This window comes from Rhynchophorus ferrugineus, unplaced genomic scaffold, assembly GCF_030347505.1.
Source record: "Rhynchophorus ferrugineus isolate W39M unplaced genomic scaffold, kcgeb_rfMv2 rfM9, whole genome shotgun sequence".
NCBI classification, from domain to species: Eukaryota; Metazoa; Arthropoda; class Insecta; order Coleoptera; family Curculionidae; genus Rhynchophorus; species Rhynchophorus ferrugineus.
Genome location: NW_027472588.1, coordinates 8849080 through 8870805, shown reverse-complemented (window position 1 = coordinate 8870805; position 21726 = coordinate 8849080). Strand labels below are relative to the sequence as shown.

Below are 21726 nucleotides of genomic sequence, written 5' to 3'. Positions count from 1 at the left end.
CGCCGCCACCACCTAACCTTGTAACGTTGATATGCGGCGTGCGACTCGCAAACGTGCACCGCGACTTACGTAATAGATGTTGGTCCTCTATGCGAATTTCGGGTCCCAGCCCCTCTCCCCCGCCGTCCCGCAATTTCGGCATTAGCCCGCACCGACATTAGAATAGAACCGCTGTTGCCACATTCCCTCTCGAATCGGTGTTTAGATAAAATTTCAAGAATTATCTTGTTCATAAATAAATATTTATTTAATGTTGCGGTAATTAGATTAGATCGTATGAAACGGAGGATGAATGACGGGATTGGAGTGACACCGAACAATGGCGACTCTTAACCCTGAGCTTTACGCCGATCAGAAAAAAACCGTTTTATTAGCTTTCCGTCTAATTAATTGGTGTGACGTAAAGGTTACCGTTAAGGAACCTTCGGATTGCAGAAGGTAAAGCCACCGCGGATTAAAAAACAATGTCGTTATCGTGCCGCTATCACCGAAACCATTAGCTGTTAGCTGCAAGGCTATCGCGCATCTTCGCATTTGTTTGTACAATGCTAATATTGGTCCGATAAAAAAAAATTCGACAACTAAACGTGGCAACGGTGGTCCCAAAACATTCGCGTTTCAACTTTTTTTCCTGGTTGCCAGAAATAGGCGACCTGCAAAAATACACACAAGTGCAATTTGTGCGTGTTCGCAGCGAAGAATAACATTTTCTTGTCATTTTGGTTTTTGGTGTTTTGGTTTTTTTTTTCTCTCTCCATCCGACTTCCGCATATCGTTCGTCGCATTCGGTTGTATGAACAATGAACGAATAAACAATTTGCTTCTGTTTCTTATGCGTTTTATTATTGGTTTTTGATATTGTGGTGCGTGGTTCTCGTCCGATCGTGCTTAGTTAACGATGGAAATGAGAGGTGAGTGAGTAGCTTCATCTCTTTATTTCGTTGTTTCCCTTTTTATCCACAATCTCGTGCCCTAAAATCGCCGCGTCGCCTGCAGTTTAATCAGTGTTTATGCAATATTACTCACCCGGAAATACCGTGCTTTAACATCCGGGTATAATATTTTTTGTTGTTCTATCTATATTTAGAGGATTTCTCTTTGGAATACAACAAGGGGACCGATATGAAATAAATATATGTGTAATGTATTAAGGTATATAATGAATGACAATATATAAAATATATAATTTTCTGTATTTTCACTTATTTATAATTACTATGAAACTAAAAAAATAATATTTAAAAAATAAAAATTAAATTATATATTATTTTATATATTTTAAAAAATGAGCTATCATTTACATAAAAATATAGTCATTACAGAACATCAATTAAAATTTTCTTTTCTTTAATTTATAATAAATTTTATATGTGAAATGTATTTAATATATTTTTACGTCTTCATTCTAGTTCCATATTATTCATACTCATCCATTAATAAATCACAATGAGAGAGTTATTTATTTAATGTATTTGTATAATTTGATTTATGAATTAGGTATTTAATATACAGTTAAAAATAATATAAAGAACTTATAAGATATAGGAAAGGGTATTAGTTATTAGTGAGTACTGATCGATGAAAGATGAAATATAATGAAAAAATTATATATCCACCTCTCTTTTCCATATTTTGAATTGTACTTAGTACTACAATGTAACTAATTTATTTAATTTATATATTTGTTGTCAAATTCGATAAGGATCAGTGACAAATATATTCATTCTAAATCATATTAGTCCTCTGCATCATATATTACAGTATAATAATCAGATTACTTCATCTATTTATATATTACGGTTTATTTTGATATTTTAATACAATTTAATCATAAATTTAATAATTATAATTAAATATTAAATATTCGAATTGTGAACTCTAATTGTGTGTTAATTTGTGATAAAATTTATATTTATATTTCAATTCTTTAGCATTATTATACTTGAGGTGTATATTAATTTAAACAAAATCATGCTATTTTGAATATTTGTGTATATTATTTTCCATTTAGATGTTGTTTGAAAACGAGGAAATTATTTAAATGTAGTTTAATTTGAATACGCCTTCAGTAATCTTTGGCTATTCTGCAATAATCGAATACATTTTACAAATAAATTACAATTTATAAATATGAAAATCTTATACCGGCCTATTTCTTTTAATTTATAAGTTGTCTATATGTTACCATAATGACGTCATACAGTTCTGTACATATTCTTTATTTTGTGTGTAAAAATTAACATTTTTATCAACCTATTCACTTTTTTGATTTGATATAATTTAGATAGAACCATAATAACATATAAATTCGGAGCATTTTTGCATTCTTTGCATTTAGTAATTTAATTTGCTGACACCAAACCATTTTGTGGAGTTTCGTTTGTCTCGCTTCCACATATAATTGCACCAAGTTCTATGAACAATGAATAAACAATTTGTATCTGTTTCTTATGCATTTTATTATTGGTTTTTGCTATTGTGGTGCGTGGTTTTCGTGCGATCGTGTTTAGTTAACGACAGAAATGAGAGGTGAGTGAGTAGCTTCATCTCTTTATTTCGTTGTTTCCCTTTTTACCCACAATTTCGTGACTGAAAATCTCCGCGTCGCCTGCAGGTTAATCAGTGTTTATGCAATATTACTCACCCGAAAATACCATGCTGCTCTAACATCAGAGTATAATAATTTTCCTTGTTTTATCTATATTTAAAGGATTTCTCTTTGGAATACAACAAGGAGACCGATATTAAATAATTATATGTGAAATTTATTAAGGCATATAATTAATAATAATAAAAAAAAATTCTATATTTATGTTTACTTATTTATAATTACTATAAAACGTATTATTTACATAAAAATGTAAAGAGAATTCTACAGTTAATAATATAATTCATCACAGAACATCAATTAATATTTCTTTGTCTTTTATTTTTAATAAATGTTATATATGAAATTATATGGAATTTAATATCTGTTTACATTTTCATTCTAATTCCATATTATTCATCTGCATCCTTCATTAAATTATAATAAGAAAGTTAGGTAATGTATTTTTGTATTTTAATTTTTAAAATGTAATTTATAATTATACAGTTAAAATTAATATAAGAAACATATCAAAATATACTTAGGAGGATTACTTACTTGTGAATATTGGTCATTGTTTATTAGCCATAATGTGTTTTTTATGTTAATGAAAAAATTATGTACACATCACTTTTTTATATATTGAATTGCACTTAGCACCATAATATAATTGATTTAATTAATTAGTACATTTATTATCAAGTCAGATAAATATCTGTGACGAATATTTGCACTTGAATTAATATTACTCTACATCATTTATTATAGTATAATGGGGAAATTACTTAATGTATGTATATATTTTGGTTTGTTTTGATATTAAATTATTAATATTGTCATAGTACAGCCCACTTAAAACATTTAACAACAAATATTCTAATAATAGACGCTAGTTTTAGTGTAACTAAATGTGTTATAATTTATATTTCAATTCCTTGGTATTGTTATGCTATATCAGATTTTAAAAAAATATTATTTCTAGTATGTGTGTAAACTATTAACTAGTTAATATTATAACATTTTATAACAATTGAATTAAATTTGTAAACTTTGTTTTGTAAAGATAATAATCTTTTTCTATAAATATCTTTTAATTCATAATTTATCAATTTGTTACCATAATGACGTCGTACAGTTCAATACATTTTCTTTTGTTTGTTTTGCAGTGTAATTTGCTAAATAATTTGATATAATTTAGACATACCAACCACAATAACAAACATGTTAATATGTATTAATTTTTTCAATATATTTTAAAGTCTCCTTTTACCAACTATGGGTTTATCTGGATTGGGCCTAAAAGTTTAACGTGGGCTCCGAACCACGGTCCTCAGCATTAAGCCTACCGATTGGCGAGTGACTAACTTTAGAAACCATCCCAGAAGACATCCGGTCTTACCCAGCCTGGTTACTGGCCTGACTCGGATCATTTTCCTTGTCACAATCACAAACATAAATTTACGACCATTCCCCAGCAGGATTCGAACCCGCGGCTATCGCAACAGTAGGAGCACCGTCCCATCGCCTTTACCATTGCGCCACCAAGGAACTTAATATTTATTTAATTAATTATTAATTTTTTTGAGAGCATTTTCGCATTGCCTGTCTGCATCTAATAATTAATTTGTAGAAACCAAATCATTTTGTGAAAGTAAGCGATCGGTTTTTGTGTGCGACTTGAAATATAGACCCGATGAATCTCAAACCTTGACCTTCAGGTGTACTTGATTGTTTGGTTAGTCGATCGTAATCATGATCTTGAAACTGATTTCTAAATACGATGTGAGGTTATAGCTAGGCATAAGTTTGAAAGTACTAGACGAATCGTTCAAGATAAAACATGCGTGTTTTTGATGATAATTGGATTAATATTTATGTATTTATATTGATGCCTTTTTTATTACACATGTTATTTAATAAAATGACACTGAATATAATGCATTTATTATTGAATTTTATCTTTAACGAGAACAAATATCAATAAATAATAATTGACAAAACTGAGTGGCATTGCTATTTTTGATATATTAGCATGTTTTGGTTAGTCTTCCTGGATTTTTCAGTTTTATTGCATTGGGTAGCGTAACTTTTATTGTACGGGACATATTTCTAGATATATTAGATTTTTTTTTATTATTTAATTAATATATTGTTACTAGTCGTTTCCGTCTAATCTACAATTTGTCTTTATGATAACTTAAATCTAGGTATATAACTAGGAGGACCCATCGGCCCTAACTCAGTCTCTGGTGAAAAAATGTTTATACATGTCACTGCTGAATTTTTTAATATATGCAACTCACTACACAACACTACACAAGATCAGATGGTTTGATTCTTTTGAGTCTGTGTCCTGTTCTGGTGGCATCCAAAAGTTGCAATATTTCAATATTAGTGTGAGAATGGAGTCTTTCCTCATGCCCCCTTGCAATTCTCTTGAATTATGGACTGACTCTGGGTATCTGAAGGTTTCGATGTAGGTAATCAGTCCTATAGTATTTGGGTGCATCCACAATACCTCTCAGGACTTTGTTCTGAAAAAATTGTATTTTATTAATGTTACTCTTTACGGAACATCCCCATAATTGAACTCCGTATGTCCATATAGATTTCAATATTTGCTTATATAATAGCAATTTATTATGTACTGATAATTGTGATTTTCTTCCAATTAGCCAGTACATTTTCCTATTGTGGCGACCGCCACGACCATTTAGGCCACCACTAATTCACTAAAAAGTACAAACGTTGGCCGGTGGATTGATAACATGCAGTGCCAGGCTATAAAAGACCATCACGACGACGTCTCGCTCTCTTTTCTTTTCTCCATCCCCTTGTAATAGTACCACTTCCACAGCGCTACCGTACTTCCTCGACCTAACCTAATATTCTGTCAATTCTCCCGTCGGCCACATGTATAATTTAATATTAAAATAAACAGTATTTCTTCAACCAGTGTTTTCAGTTCTCGTGCAAATTCCTTCCAAAAATAGTAGTGAGTGTTCTGACAAATAATTGCAGCGGCAGCCAAACATTTCGACCGACTGACCGGCCCGACGAACATTCCTACACTATATTTCAAAGCTATATTAGATGTACAATATTCTGCTAAGACGTCGGGTGTACCGGAAAGACATTTTTTCGGGTTTTTCTAACGGATGTCGCTAGGCTTAAGTATATAATGTTATGATTTGACACATATGTCATTTTATTATATTGCCATCGAAACTTGACAAACTTAAACTTGAAACTTACTTTTCTTATATATTATCAATAGAAAAAATCCGCTAAAAGTTATTGTTTGCTGGTAGAAACTTACATTATGTTAAACAAACTATTTATTAATTATATATAACACATATAAACGTACACGGTTTTTGAAACAAAAGCTTTAATCCAGATCTAAGGTTTCAGACCCAAAATTAATTAGTGTTTGGCGAATGTATAATCCACATAATTCTATAAGACCGTGTTAATTTTAAAGGATTTTTATCTCTTCGGCCTTCAGATAGCTTCACGGTTGTCGAACAATTGTAATATTTTGCAATTTTTATATTCACACTGTTTCATTTGTTTTTTTTTGCCAATAGCTTATTCGGAATGTCGTGTAAACAACCACCGTATATGTTTTAGCATCAGACACATGTTTACTTATTTTGAACATGTATATGATTGTGTGTGTATGATATGCCAGTTCAAGAAATGGGAAGAGGTTGTAGATAGCAAAACAAGACAATATAGTAATAAAGATTTTCAACATCGTTTCAATTAAACTATTTTTTATTTAGAAATAACACGAATTTATTAAAGTACCTAAAAGTCTTAAAAACGAATGAATAAAAAAATACTATGGTACTTATTCATCAAACTATTGTTAAGGAGAAAATTGCATCCAGAGGAAGATGGACAAAGGTTGGTGCTTCACTCTGATAAAAAACGAATATTTATATGTCGATTCCGCAGCAATAATAAGTTTACAAACATGATGTTGTTTATGAATGAATAATACAAATAGTAATAAAATAACCTTCTACAACTAGTTCAAGTATCAAGTACACGATAAATATTTGTTTATTCTTAATAGATATAAATAGTACTTTGACATTAAATATTATATATAATGTTGCGTAGAAATTATTAATTGATACTTCTAATTTAACAATCTAAAACATCATGAGCAAAATAGGACAATATAGTAATAAATATTTTCAACATCGTTTTAAATAAACTTTTTTTTTATTTATAAATAACACGAATTAATTAAAGTACCTAAAAGTCTTAAATACAAATGAATCCACAAAATGTTGACTATGATACTTAGTCATCAAGCATTTTACAATATGAATGAATATAATAGTTTATTGAAAGACGTTATTTATTTTGACGAAATTACAGCGTCGATACAATTGTTTATAACAACCCACTTGTCCGCAAGCGAATGTTTTCATAAAATTGTTATTTATAATATCAAATAATATCAAATGTTGATTTACCTCAGGAAATTCATTCTATATCTACACCACTATCTGGAGACATTTTTTCAATTAACATCTTTCTTGAGAAAGTATAAAATTTAGCACGAAACACTAGATCTTGTTAAGGAGAAAAATGCGTCCAGAAGAAGATGGGCAATGATTGGTGCTTCACTCTGATAAAAATCGAATATATTTATATGTCGATTCCGCAACAATAAATAAAATAAGTTTACAAACATGATGTTATTTATGAATAAATAATACAAATAGTAATAAAATAACCTTCTACAACTAGTTCAAATATCAAGTACATGATAAATATTTATTTATTCTTAATAGATATTAATAGTACTTTAACATTAAATATTATATATAACGTTGTTTGTAAACAATTAATCAATACTTCTAATTTAACAATCTGAAACATCATGAGTAAAATAGGACAATATAGTAATACATACTTTCAACATCTTTTTAAATAAACTATTTTTTATTTATAAATAACACGAGTTAATTAAAGTACCTAAAAGTCTTAAATACAAATGAATTCACAAAATTTTGACTATGATACTTGCTCATCAAGCATTTTACAATATGAATGAATATAATAGTTTATTGGAAGACGTTATTTATTTTGACGAAATTACAGCGTCGATACAATTGTTTATAACAACCCACTTGTCCGCAAGCGAATGTTTTCATAAAATTGTTATTTATAATGCATACTTTCGTAACTGTAAACCATAAATATTTGGCTATAATGTGATGCGTGTATCTCGGAATATTTATCAGCCCGTATTTAGCAATGCAAATATCCTGCAGCGTTCGAAAACCAATCGATTCTTAATAACGTCGTTTGATTTTTTTTCCAAATTAATTAATTTAAATCGAACATGCTTTTATACTCGTATAATATACGCCGTTCATTATTCATTCACTGGAGACGGATTGCTCGGTTAATTTAAATGGAATTTCCATTAACATTAAGATGCCGAGATTCCCATCGATGCAGAAACCTCGAAATTTCCCGTAAGACATTCTTGCTTTTATTATGCGCAAGAATTGACCTGTAGCCGTGAGGTGTCGCTATGAAGAAATACAGTTAGTGTTGCTATTGCGTGGAACTGTTTGTATTCGAGATTTCATTCTTATTTTCGTGACAGTCAGTCGTAAAAATGGATATGATAGATCCGGAACTACCAGCTGTCATCCATTAGACTTTCATTAAATGCTTACATATATTAGCGTATGTAATTTTAACACGGTAATTAAAACTAACATTTTAACACTTAAGTAATTTGCGTCTCCAAATTTTTATTTGGTTTCTTTACGGTAGAGGCCTTCCAACAAGCATACCTGTATTTATATAATCAAATACACCTTTTGTACCACTAACTGGTGTAGGTGCTAGTGTATAAGTATTGGCCCTTTGATTCTATACATTTTGCCCATCTTTCAAGTAATTCATGGATGCCATTCCTAAAAAAAACGGTTTCGTCTTCTGAGCAAAACTAAATAACTTCTTCGAATTTGACGAAGTACTGCTCTGCAAGCGCGTGTCCCATTGATGCGAAAAGTTGATAGTCGGACAGGGTAAGGTCTGGAGAGAACGGCGGGTGCGATAATATGTTCCATCCAAGTGATTTCAACGCTTCCTTGATCAGTTTTGCTTTATGAGACGATGTGTTGTCGTGCTGTTAAATCACTTGCCCATTATTCGCATTTTTTGATCAATACATGGTTCCAATTCATCATTTATTGTCTATAGCGATCACTATTAACTGTTTCACCAGGTTTTAACAGTTCCTAATACACCACGCTGCTTTGGTCCCACCAAACATAGAGTTTTGTCTTGTGATGCGTGCTGCAAATGCATCTTTTCAGGCACGAAACTTGACGTTTTTCATTAGGTACCAAACTATTACGTTGCTATTTTCGTAAAATATAACATGTATAGCTTTGAAGCTTGATGCCAGCAGAATAAAGCTACATATGTATTAAATGATAACATTGCATACTCAAGCCTAGCGACATGTGTTAGAAAAACCGGTAAGGATTTTCCGCTATACCTGGTATAATTAAATTGCATCTGCTATTTTCTGCATCAAAATAATCAATACTATTTATTATATGCCATCTCCCATCTGTAAGAAGTACAATTTCAGAAAATGGAAGTCCCGATGCTGAACTTTCTAATTTTGATTTACATCAGGCAATTCATTCTATATCTACAGCACTATCTGGAGACACGTTTTCAATTAGTCTATTCAAAGTTTATTTCTATATGCGTTATCGAAATTTGTGACGTCAAAACCTCGCAAGGTTCCGCATCAACTCTTTGATTGATCAAGGCTTTGACATACAACAAAATTCTAATCTAAATAAAATAATTGAACAAAAGTGTTATCAAATATAATTTATTTCAACATTATAGTACATCGAAAAACTCTCTACGTTCTCTACGAGTTATAAGCTCTCTACTTTTAAGAATATTGCATACGTCTGACAACCGGATGACTTTGACAGGCTACCTACTAATTAATTAGACAGCATTGTGTCTCTTTTCAACTAGAATAAAATGAGAAGGAAAATATTGTCTGATTCTAAAACGAATTTACAAATTGCGGCAGGCAATACATTAAACATCTTGATGACGCATATACTTTGAATAGACTATATGTGTCGATTTCGCAGCAAAAAGTAATATGAGTTTACAAACATGATACTATTTATGAACGAATAATATAAATACTAATAAAATAACCTTCTACAACTAGTTAAAGTATCAAGTACATGGTAAATATTTATTTATTCTTAATAAATATAAAGTGTAACATTAAATATTATATATAATGTTGTTTGTAAACTATTAATTGATACTTTTAATCTAACAATCTAAAACATCATGAGCTTCGTGTTTGTTTTATCCTTATATCAACAGTTTTATTTATGAATTTATATTAGTTAAACAATGAAAGATAAAGTGCATCTTACGCAAAGTAAAGGCGGTAATAATAATAAGTACATACATGCTGCATGTACTTAATATTTGAAAAGAATAATATTACAGTTTAAATTGATAATACTATACATTTTAATTTAGAAATATACCGATTTATTTTTACCGGTATACGTAGTCGTTATCCCGCCTGAACAGCTTCTGGTAGTAGTAAAATTATGTGTGAGTATGGAATATACCTTCGTTCGCCAATTTGTCTTTGATGATATCCAGTGAATTTCACAAAAGTTTCGACGACAAACACGTATGAAATGGTTCCGCAAGTTGATTCATAAACATAGTTGACAGATCAGTTGATTTCAGTTTGTTGAATAAATTAAAATTATATATTAATTGTATACCACATCTATATACTGATATTGGTTTACAATAGGATGATTTTATATTATTTGAGGATGTCCCTGTTTATAACCAGTACTGTAAATATACAAAAAACACTCTACATTCTAAAAACAGTCAGAAAGAATATAATTGTCTATTCATTGCACTTCCTGCGAAAAAGTAACCATGACTAATATGAAAATTTCCAGTTAGAAATAGAATATTTTCAAGGAATTACTGCAATAAATCTTAATTTCAGATTGACGCCATATGATGGCAAAATGTTTTTTTTTCAAGATTTGATGATAGACAAAAGTAATATAGATCTGTAAAAGAAATGAATAACACTGTTAACATTATAAATTATGAAAATACATTGACATACTATTAATTAATTGTTATTACAACTATATTTTTGTTATTAATATTTATCGTTTTCATATAAATCCTATAAATTTTCTTTTCCTAATTTTTTTTTAATAGATAAGACAAAAGATTTTGATCAGTTTAAGCTATTACTACGTTAATATTCTAGATCTAACTTTAAATTATCATTTGAGTCTAACGTTGCTAGGTTATTGGCTCTGTGATTAACAATTTGAATACTAAGATCAAAATACATTACACATTACATTAGATAAGCTTAGTAAAATCTTAATTTATCAATTAATTTGTTACTATTGTTCTGTTGTACTTGCATTAATACAGTGATATTTCAATTTCAACTACTAAATTTGGATAATATTTCAGGTAATAGAAATTATGAGTTAAAATAAGGATTAATGAAGAACATTCGGATATCGCTTCGTTTACTTATCAAAATCAAGACTTTCGAAGATTGCGATTCGAGAATTGCAAAGCGACGAACTGAACGAAAGTCGATTTCCTTGCTTGTGCGTGTTTTGTTTGGTATTTATTGTTATTTACGCTCTCTGTCCGCTTTTTCGCGTCGCGTTTGTCGTATAATAACCAGTTAAAGTTCAAGATTAGCTTTCGTTGTCCTTCGTTTTAAACTTCCGGTAATTTTTATACGTTCAAATGGTGGCCTTTTATTTCGTGTCATTACCATAGTACGGTATAATGCGATTGATTTATGCGGGAACTAATGGCGTTTTTTTGTTAATTGTGTTCACCTGAACGCACCGTCATTCCGCCATTCGATTATTTTAATAACTGATGTGGTATTTTCACTATTTTATCTCTCCGTAAATGTTGTTACGTTATTCTATCAATGTGATATCGATGTAACTAAGTACTTAAGATTGGAAATATCTTATCTATATTCATAGTCCTTACAATAAAACAGTGAACTCACGTCATTCAAATTGAAGACGTCCAAAACGTCTCATTAACTTTTTACTGAGTTTTAGTTCATTTTAGCTATGACATAACAAAACTCTAATTCAAATAAAATATTGAAACAGAAATGTTATCAAATATAATTTATATGCTAAAATAATATAGTACATTATATATACATTATAATAAATATACAATAGTTGGTAGGTTATGGTTGTGTTTTATTATATTGACATCGAACTCTTTTCCACACCACTTATGAGGGAGACTTCTGGGTGCGTTTTTTGATGTAGTGGTAACCCCTGGAGTCCTACTTCACCAAATTAACAATTGTGTATCCTAGTAATTTTATTTTTATTTCAGAGCATATTTGCCTTTTACGTTTAGTTCTTCTTTCCTTCAGTGTAGTATATCCTTGTAAAGTCCTTTTGATATCACTGTATTTCTCCCTAGTGTGTTCTGCTCTTCTCCACCGGTCTACTATGTTATGGTGTATTGCCTATAACGAAAACTGATGTTTCCTTCACCAAGTTCTTTAAGGAATAATTTTCAAACCACAACCAAAACAGGTTATGGTTTATTTCTCCACGGCCCTTGAACTTGAGGTTTCCAGCATGAAGAACAATATATCTGCAATGAATTATTAATAAATGTTATAGCTATCAAAAGTTAATCAATTATTATTATGATAATTAAAAACCAAAAAAATGTCTTTTATAACCCAGGTAGCACACTAAATATGGTTGTTTTTTTTTAATTTTCACTTTTATATTGGTTTTCTTGTTAATGCCTTACAGTATTCTGGCTGAAAGTTGTCTAGATTAAAAAATAATCCCTTTTAATTCGATAATTGTACAGAATAAACTTGTTTGTGTCTTATTTGGTACCATATTCAAGCCAAGGCTACCTGAAGGCCATTTTAAAATAGAAATTTTTATTTTTGCAACCTTTACTTTATATTTTCGGTACTGCGGCATAGTGCACCAGGGTGCTCCGATATATAAATCTACGTACGATCCAGCTATAAGAATAATCCGTCCGCCATGAGGGTTCTGAGTCTTTGTCTCTCATATGGATGACTTATTTCTTTGTATCATTATAGATGATGGAAACTTTCTTTCAAGATGAACTATAAGGACTATGGTAAATTATCAACGTCCTCATATTTAAATTAGGTCGTTTTATTAATTTTTGGTCATTAAAGTTGTTCCTTTTTGGTACTCGTGCTTTTATGTGTTTTGATTATTATTTTTTTAACTTTTAAACGCATTTATTAAGAAAAATTGATACAATAGTAATTTTAATTAAAATTTTTAATAAATGTTTTTAAAAACATTTTCTATCATTTTGTTGATTACAATATTTTGCTCAGTGCAGTTTAAATTCAAGAAACATATGTTAAAAAATTGACTTGAACGCTTTATTTATCTAGATGTTGTGAAATTAACCAATTTTCGGATACAAGATTGTACCAAGGCTAGCAGTTGTGATTTCCTTCATATATTGGGAATGCAGGTACTAAGAAGTATTATGAATCATTTGTTTAGGACGTTGTTCTTCGTAGAAAGTCGTTTTGAAAGAAAGTTTTTGTTCATATTTCAAAGCTGTGAACTTAACTATTTTCGAATATATAATTATTTTAAAAACGAAACTTTAAACCCATTTTTGTCGAACCTACTTTTTTCGAGACAATTGATATAATATCTCAAGTTCTACTGAACCGATTGACTTGAAAGTTGGTGTGAGCCGTCTCCAACATTTTTCTATCGTATCAATAAGTAAAAAAAGTCAAACATCATTCATCTGCGAAATTTTTAGCTTTGAAGTTACTTTTTTTAGAATTGAGCTTTGAAAATATTTAAAAAAAAACATTTTTCCAATTTCTGGGCCAGAATATTCCCATTAAATTAAAAAATGACGATTCTGCTTGGACTATTATCATTTCAATGCGAGAATCGAGCTGGAAGGTCATTACTAACTTTGTGCGTGTCAGTTCTCGAGCCAATACCGGCAGATCGCTCCGCCGAAAAGGAAAACCGACGGTACTATATAACTATAATCGATACCAACCTGCTAAAAGCCGAAACGTGGGCGAAGTCGTGGTCAACGTCCATCGGATGGTCGGGCCAGTCGAATGAATATTTAATAGGTGTCATAATTACATCTGCATAACTAATTTTTGGCATACTTACAGATAGCATGTAACATGTGATGGTCTTCCATTATAAACGACCATATTCGATATCCTAGATGACATTTCTGTGCGTAGATACCTCGTTCGTTATTTGAAAGTCGATCCGTCGACCACTGTTGCCGAGTAGAACATGCCACCATCCGAAGGAAATTTATTCTTGTATCTTTTATTAATGAAATTGTGTGATGTTTTAGAACTAGTTTTGTCTACATTTGACGTAAAAATAGGAGGAAATCATTGTTAATTCGAGTTACCTTTTGATATTTTGTGATTAGCATCTGTTACTATTTCGTAATATAAGGTGGGCCATATGTTATCTACAAGGAATGGACAAAACAATATGAACGTTTGATATATACAATATATTTATTTATTAATAAGGTGTTGGGCCTTCATTTGATTTTAAAACAGCTGTAATTCTTGGTGAAATATCCGCTAATTACTTCAATTATGTTAGCATTTATCTACCAGCGAAGATGTTTGATGATATTCTGAAACTTTTCAAACCAAGACTGAACCCTTCTAGCTATGTGAATGGACACATTATAATTTTGGAGTATGGCACTGAATATCACTATATTGCTTAGAGTTGGCAGCCTTCTATGAGTGTTAGCTTTTTGGCGTTTTGCTTGAGTATTGCGTTCTACCGTCGTTTTTGCTGGTCAATTTTTTTTTAATATTCGTCAATCTCTGTCAGTTAATATAGGATTTTACCTATTGTCCCTCTTCGTCGATGATGTTTTACCAAGTGTTGTGAATGTTGTCATAACCTTGGATACTATCGTTCGTAAAAAGCTTTGAAAACATGAGAAAGTTGGATTTTTCCAAATTTCTAGACTAAAATACTTCCTAAAAACCACATGATTGCCAGTGGATGTTAACCTTTGCATAATATAGATATAGCGAATAATACAATCTACAATAATACGAAATATACTATAAAAATCTGATAGAAACACACGTTATGGCATCTACTATAGAAACCTCAAAATTAATTAACAGTCTTGGTACCAACCCGTGTTTTTCGTGTTCTACCTTTACCTTATAATCAGTGGCATTTTCTTATGGTTTAGGATTACTTTTCCTGTTCTTTTATCTATTGTAATTCAGTTTGGTAACTTATAAACAAGCCACAACATCATGTGTAAATGTATGTACGTGTCTGCGGTTCCAAGGTTGTCGCTTGTACTAAAGATTCAACATTCATTGCTATTAAACATTCTAAAAAAAATGTTATTGTTTAAAGACTTGCAATTAAGGAACTACATCGGTATATTGTATTGTTGAAATGTTGATATATGTTTAGACAAGATTTTTAGATAGATATTTGATATTTTTAACAAGGACTCAACAACATATTATGAAATATTCGTTAAGGAAGTGTTGTGGTTTTATATTAGGATTGATATCTTCTAATAAGGCTAATCCGGTAACAAATATTTTTAACATAAGTTACCTTCAAAGTACACCTTCGTCTATCCTTATGTTGCATCCGAATTTTCTATGGTTCGAGACAGTGGTGGAAATTATAAGTCACTTATAGCTCTTATAGCTTTAATAATTTAAAATATTGTTCCTATTTCAGGGGATGTATCACAAAATCACACGGTGATATATCAAGCGAATAACGAGTGGTTTAACAGTTAGTGAATGTCAAGGAATGCTTCCGTTAAGATTTACAATTCCAGGGATGTTCAGAACAATTTTGCGGATTGTTTAAGTTCAAGTTTCGACTCATTCAATTGTTTAAGTCCTTTGCGGGAAGTTTGTTTTCCGTAGAGTATATATAAATTTGATCTAAATTAATTCAGATCACACTAGCGATTTAATATTTGTCCAGTTATTGTCGTAGAATATTCTTTTACTTCTTATGAACTTCAGTAAAATATATATATATATATATATATATATATATATATATATATATATATATATACGTTAACTTTACGTATTTTTAATTGTCGTGAATGTTAGAACTATTTATAAACATTTTCATGAATTGCACAATATTTATGATCCTTAAATTTACTAAAAACATGTTTGAGTTAGCTAGAACAAGATTAAATGTAGAAGGTCAATGGCTTCTTTAGATGTATAATGCATCTGACATTGAACGGTAATTAGTGTTTAAATATTTATTAGAAATATAGTATAATGGGGTTTCTCGAATTTTAACTGTTCTTCTTACTAGAATTCTTGTTTATATGTTTTGAAATATTTCAGTGAAAGTGAGTTAGATGTACAACTGTAAATGTACTAATGCAAAGAGAAAAACAGAAAGTTGAGATATATTCTGGTAAAAAAAGTTATCTTAGAGAAAAGGTATTGGATAACTTATTTTTGTCTCTAGGTTGGAACAACTGTTCTCTATAATGACGCGAAGTTTACACAAGTGTTACGGTGAATCCACTTTATCGAGCACAAGTATATGTTATGCTGTTAAGTTCAGAGTCAAGTAAGGGTGGAAACTATGAGTGGTATGATATATCGGCCATTCTTTTTCCTCACGTTTTCTGTTGTAGTGTATATTAATAAAGGCGCCATTAATTTTAAAAGTATGGTGGATTTTTGGAACAAAATCTCTTGAATTTTGAGTCGTGACAATACACAATATCGCAAGACTATCATTGTGAACTAATCTATAGCCAAAACTACTTAGTTAGTTACGACTTCGAAGTACCTATTTTTAATCGATAGAAGACAGAACTGAAATCGATTCGTAAAAATGTGTTTAACAAATGTATTTAAAATAGGTTTATTGGTTAATTCCGTGTGCTTGTTTTAATGAAATGTACAGTGCTGGGAACTATCGACTGTTTAGTAACTGACTACTTTTTACTATCGACGCTATTTTTGGTTAGACTGATTTTACTACTTTTTACCAGTGATTGTTTTCGGTCCGACTGATTTTATTACTATTTACTATCGACTATTACAGTTGGTTCTACTAGTTTCATTCGACTGATTTTTAACGTTCTGGCTCTGTCGTCCTAGCCGGGACCTTGACCAAAATATACTCCATTTATGCCTACATAGATTTATATGTAATATATGTAGTTTTATGATATTTTTGGTAGTTTGATTGTAAATAACGATATGATATTTTTCAAGATTGTTAATGTAATAGGGCATAAAGATTAAAATTGGGAATGATAAATAGTAAAATATTTTGTCTGGTTTTATGGCAATAATGGGTACATCTTTGTCTGACATCACGAATTGAACAAAACAGTCGAACCGTACATTTAGTAATTACTATTTTCAGTCGCTAGTTTTTTGACTATCGGCTGTTTTGCGACTATCGACTGTTTTCAGTCGATAGTTCCCAACGCTAGAAATGTATCATAACATATGAACTGAAAAATCCCTGGCGTAACACATTGCATTCACCGTTTTTTCAGTTGGTCTTCAAAAGAAAGCTGTTAAAATTTCATGATATTATATTCTGCTTATAAGTTTGTGAGTTATTGTGTTAAGAGTGACATAAATGATCGAGAACAATTTAAATCCCCAGCAGAGTGAAACGCATAACACATTTTTATGAGATAATTCCGTAGAATTCTACGAAGATATACATAACCGTCGTAGTTTTCCCATGTATTTCGAATTTCTCTTTCGCAAACACATCACCGATCACTTTTTATTATCAGATTACGCGGGGAATTTTAATAACTACTTCTGCATGTACGTTTCGTGTATAATCCCGAGGCGAATTTGTATGTTAATGACGATTCGGCACCTTGTCGGAGTGACGTAACAACGGAAAAGTGATTCAATCCTTTTAAAGAACCGAGATTCATCTGTTTTTCAAGGTGTTCGTTACGTCATCGCGCGTTCTTCATAAACGAGGGAGGTCGAGATCGTTATTTTCATTTAATCGTGGTTCCGATGATGGTAGTCTGATTCGAATCGGTATAAGGAAAAAGAAAATTATTAAGAATTTACGTGGGATTATCTCGTATTTTTTTATAATTATAGTTATCCGTATCTGATACGTATCTTGACATATATACACAATATTTTTGATTTATATTAGTTACTTTAAGGAATTTTATTTCATGAATAAGGTAAATACTTGAAAACGTAATCTGAGTGTGGTGGAATAACACCAGTGGCGTATCATTCGCATGACGTAGCATCTCCTTCCTGAAAAGGGGCCGACTATAATTGTAACAAAACCCTTTGATAATATGGATTGTATGTTACCATCATTCATCACTCTTTGATGATTGTATGAACTGTAATGTTTCTGCCCAATATTTCATATTTTGAAATTTTCCTAGACCACAACTAAGCAAATTGCAGCCCATTTTTGTATTGTTTTGTATATATGTTGTGTGTTGCCACTTTTCACTGTAAGTTTTTCCTTAAAATCCAGTAGATTATAAATTCGACATTTTCATCTTCCCAACACGTATGTATTATTCCCACTAAAGATAATTATATAACAAAATATAATAATATAAAAATAACAAAGTAGAAACGGTAATCCACTAAACACACTTGTATCTGTATAGAAATGTACAATTCGTCATAAAAAGTAAAAATAGACAAATAAACTCAGTGGAGGACAGTTCACAAGAATGTTGTACGAATTATAAGAAACAGATGGATTTGGATTGCAAAATTCACCATCAGAAGATCAAGATTTCAAGAAATCCAATCTTGGGTAGATTTTCCGCGATGAACAAGTCTGATAAACAGGGAGTTAAATTCAGCTCTCAATATTCTCTCAAAAAGTGACATTCTAAAAGGATAAGTGTGCTACAACGAAGGTATCATAGATAGGGGTCACCCCTCAGCAAAAGGCGATGGATGGATTTATATTGTTCTGGCAATAAGTCAGTTAAGCATAACTTAACAGATTCTGAATTTGGAAATGAGGAAAGGAGAAGAAATCCGATTTCATTGGCTATAACTTGTTTTCCATTTGGTCTCAGCTCAGTTGGGCCATGTTTTCTATTTTCATGATTTCTAAACGGCAAACAGCTCAGCTGAAACATTTGATGTAGATGTTTGATTCCGACGGTTCACTCAGATACTGCTGAATAACTACAAGCTTCTACCCAAATTCCAGTAGACTAGAAGAATAAAGGGTGTTTCTGTAACTTTTCTAAATCTACGATCCAGGGATGTTCTTTAAAACAATGATGTTTCCATATACCAGTTGATCTCTGCTGGAGATTCTTTGAGCTTGACGTTGTTCATGCACGTTTTGGTGATCTTATCTTACACGCCAAATTATGATTTACTGTCTGAATTCCAGTAAGTTATGTTAAAGAATGCTTTGAGTAACGATAGTCAGTCCAACATCTCATCTACTTTTTTTATCCTTGTAAGTTGGTTCGAGTTTACCGAACGAATTCCAAAGAGTGTAGTCTTATGGTCTCCATATAATCGGGATAAAAACATGTTTAGTTTACTTTGAATTGTTTTATTTTAAGAAAGAGAAGTGGCGAGGATAGACGAGTTCAGCTGTAAAGACCTTCATGTCTCCGCAAGTCTCCTTTTACCAACTAGGGGTTTATCTGGACTGGGCCTACAGCTTAAAGTGGACTCCGCACCACGGTCCTCGGCATTAAGCCTACCGACTGGCGAGTTACCAACTTAGCAATCATTCCAGAAGATATCCGGTCTGATCCAGCCTGCTAGATTTTGCACTCTTGCCTAGGACAATCATAAATATTAAACAATCACAAACATAGATTTACGACCATCCCCATCAATATTCGAACTCGCGACTATCGCAACGGTAGATGGACCGTCCTGTCGCCTTTACCATTGAGCCACCAAGCCGGCTATTGTTCTAATTGTTTATTGCTGCTATTGTTAATAACTTCCAAGAAGATGAACTTTACTGGAAAATAAATGTGTCAAATTAACTTAATTTATTTGATATAGTGCCTTCTACATTTTATGTAGTTCTTTTAACATTTTTTCAATAGATTTCAGACTAAAATCCCCGAAAAACGATCGTTTTAAGATGAAAGATAAGTGACCGTGTCTCGTGTCCTACAATTAGGGCGATGAAGACCCCGATATTCTTCGGAAACGCTCTTTTGTGCGTAACTCATACATATTTTATTGCGTCGTCGAAAAAGCGATCGCCTCCATAATTTCTTGAGGTGAGTGTATGAATATCATTTAATCTTGGGCGCTGTTCAACGAACCATGTACGAATTTGTAAGTAAAATTTGCAATCTGCAGAGTAGGAGGTTTGGCATTGAAAATATCGTTAACCTCTCGTATGATTGCATAATGTTATTGCGTTTTAGTAGCGGTAGAGTTTAAAATTAGCGTTCACATGGTTCCTGTTCCAAAATTTACACGGACAAAAAAAGTTTACGAATTGTTTCGGCGTTCGGATACACGGTGGCCGTAAAATATTCCGCAGAATTTTTATTATCATATCGTTTAGTCATGAATGTTTTTTTGTGGTTTGCATTATAATAGAATTGTTTAAGGTAATATTACTTTCTTGGGTTCATATTTTAAGGCTTCGGTGTTTTCATGCCTTTTTAATAAAATTATGTTCCATTATTCCCAAAATAATACTTGTTTTACTACAGCAAGCACTACCAATTTTAATTCATATAATTCTGTCATCGAAATTAGTGCTTCGTGAATCGTTGTATTGACATCTTTTTCTTTATTTCAGGATAAATGTGTTTAACTAGTAGTGATAATATTAGTTATGTAATTTTATTGTATTAAAATTGTTCGTTATTGTGAGTTATTTAAAATAATGGCGTCAACAAAACTGCTGTTTTAATTACTCAGTGATCCATATGTCATAAAATGATACGTGTTGAAATTTTGTAGTTCTACATATATATCTATGTAGTGGATAATATTAGTTATGTAATTTTATTATATTAAAATTGTTCGTTATTGTGAGTTATTTAAAATAATGGCGTCAACAAAACCACTGTCTCAATTACTCAGTGATCCATATGTCATAAAATGATACGTGTTGAAATTTTGTACTTCTACATATATATCTATGTAGTGGATATTATTAGTTATGTAATTTTATTATATTAAAATTGTTCGTTATTGTGAGTTATTTAAAATAATGGCGTCAACAAAACCGGTGTCTCAATTACTCAGTGATCCATATGTCATAAAATGATACGTGTTGAAATTTTGTAGTTCTACGTATATATCTATGTAGTGGATAATACTAGTTATGTAATTTTATTATATTAAAATTGTTCGTTATTGTGAGTTATTTAAAATAATGGCGTCAACAAAACCGGTGTCTCAATTACTCAGTGATCCATATGTCATAAAATGATACGTGTTGAAATTTTGTAGTTCTACGTATATATCTATGTAGTGGATAATATTAGTTATGTAATTTTATTATATTAAAATTGTTCGTTATTGTGAGTTATTTAAAATAATGGCGTCAACAAAACCGGTGTCTCAATTACTCAGTGATCCATATGTCATAAAATGAGACGTGTTGAAATTTTGTAGTTCTACATATATATCTATGTAGTGGATATTATTAGTCATGTCATTTTATTATATTAAAATTGTTCGTTATTGTGAGTTATTTAAAATAATGGCGTCAACAAAACCGGTGTCTCTATTACTCAGTGATCCATATGTCATAAAATGATACGTGTTGAAATTTTGTAGTTCTACATATATATCTATGTATTGGATAATATTAGTTATGTAATTTTATTATATTAAAATTGTTCGTTATTGTGAGTTTTTTAAAATAATGGCGTCAACAAAACCGGTGTCTCTATTACTCAGTGATCCATATGTCATAAAATGATACGTGTTGAAATTTTGTAGTTCTACATATATATCTATG

At 31.0% G+C, this 21726-nt stretch overlaps 1 protein-coding gene and 1 long non-coding RNA gene across 5 annotated transcripts in view; one reads left to right on the top strand and one right to left on the bottom strand.

Moving 5' to 3' along the window:
* The first annotated feature begins 616 nt into the window (after nt 1-616).
* The window catches only part of chinmo (Chronologically inappropriate morphogenesis), a 148101-nt gene continuing 126991 nt past the window's right edge, over nt 617-21726 (top strand). For 2 of the 4 annotated variants that reach the window (XR_013007095.1, XM_076413518.1), the window contains exon 1: nt 617-911. Coding sequence is in view for 1 of the 4 variants with exons in the window: in XM_076413518.1 (XP_076269633.1) it covers nt 899-911 (13 nt within the window). In the remaining 3 variants the exon portion in view is untranslated. Of the gene's footprint in view, nt 912-964; nt 1153-21726 lie in introns of those variants that run through there. The other 2 variants (XM_076413522.1, XM_076413523.1) reach the window with 2 other exon arrangements.
* Nucleotides 11730-14797, bottom strand: LOC143201930 (uncharacterized). The gene is made up of 2 exons (XR_013007052.1): nt 13772-14797; nt 11730-12331 (listed from the first exon to the last, which is right to left on the bottom strand). It is a non-coding gene; the product is annotated as an uncharacterized LOC143201930 (long non-coding RNA).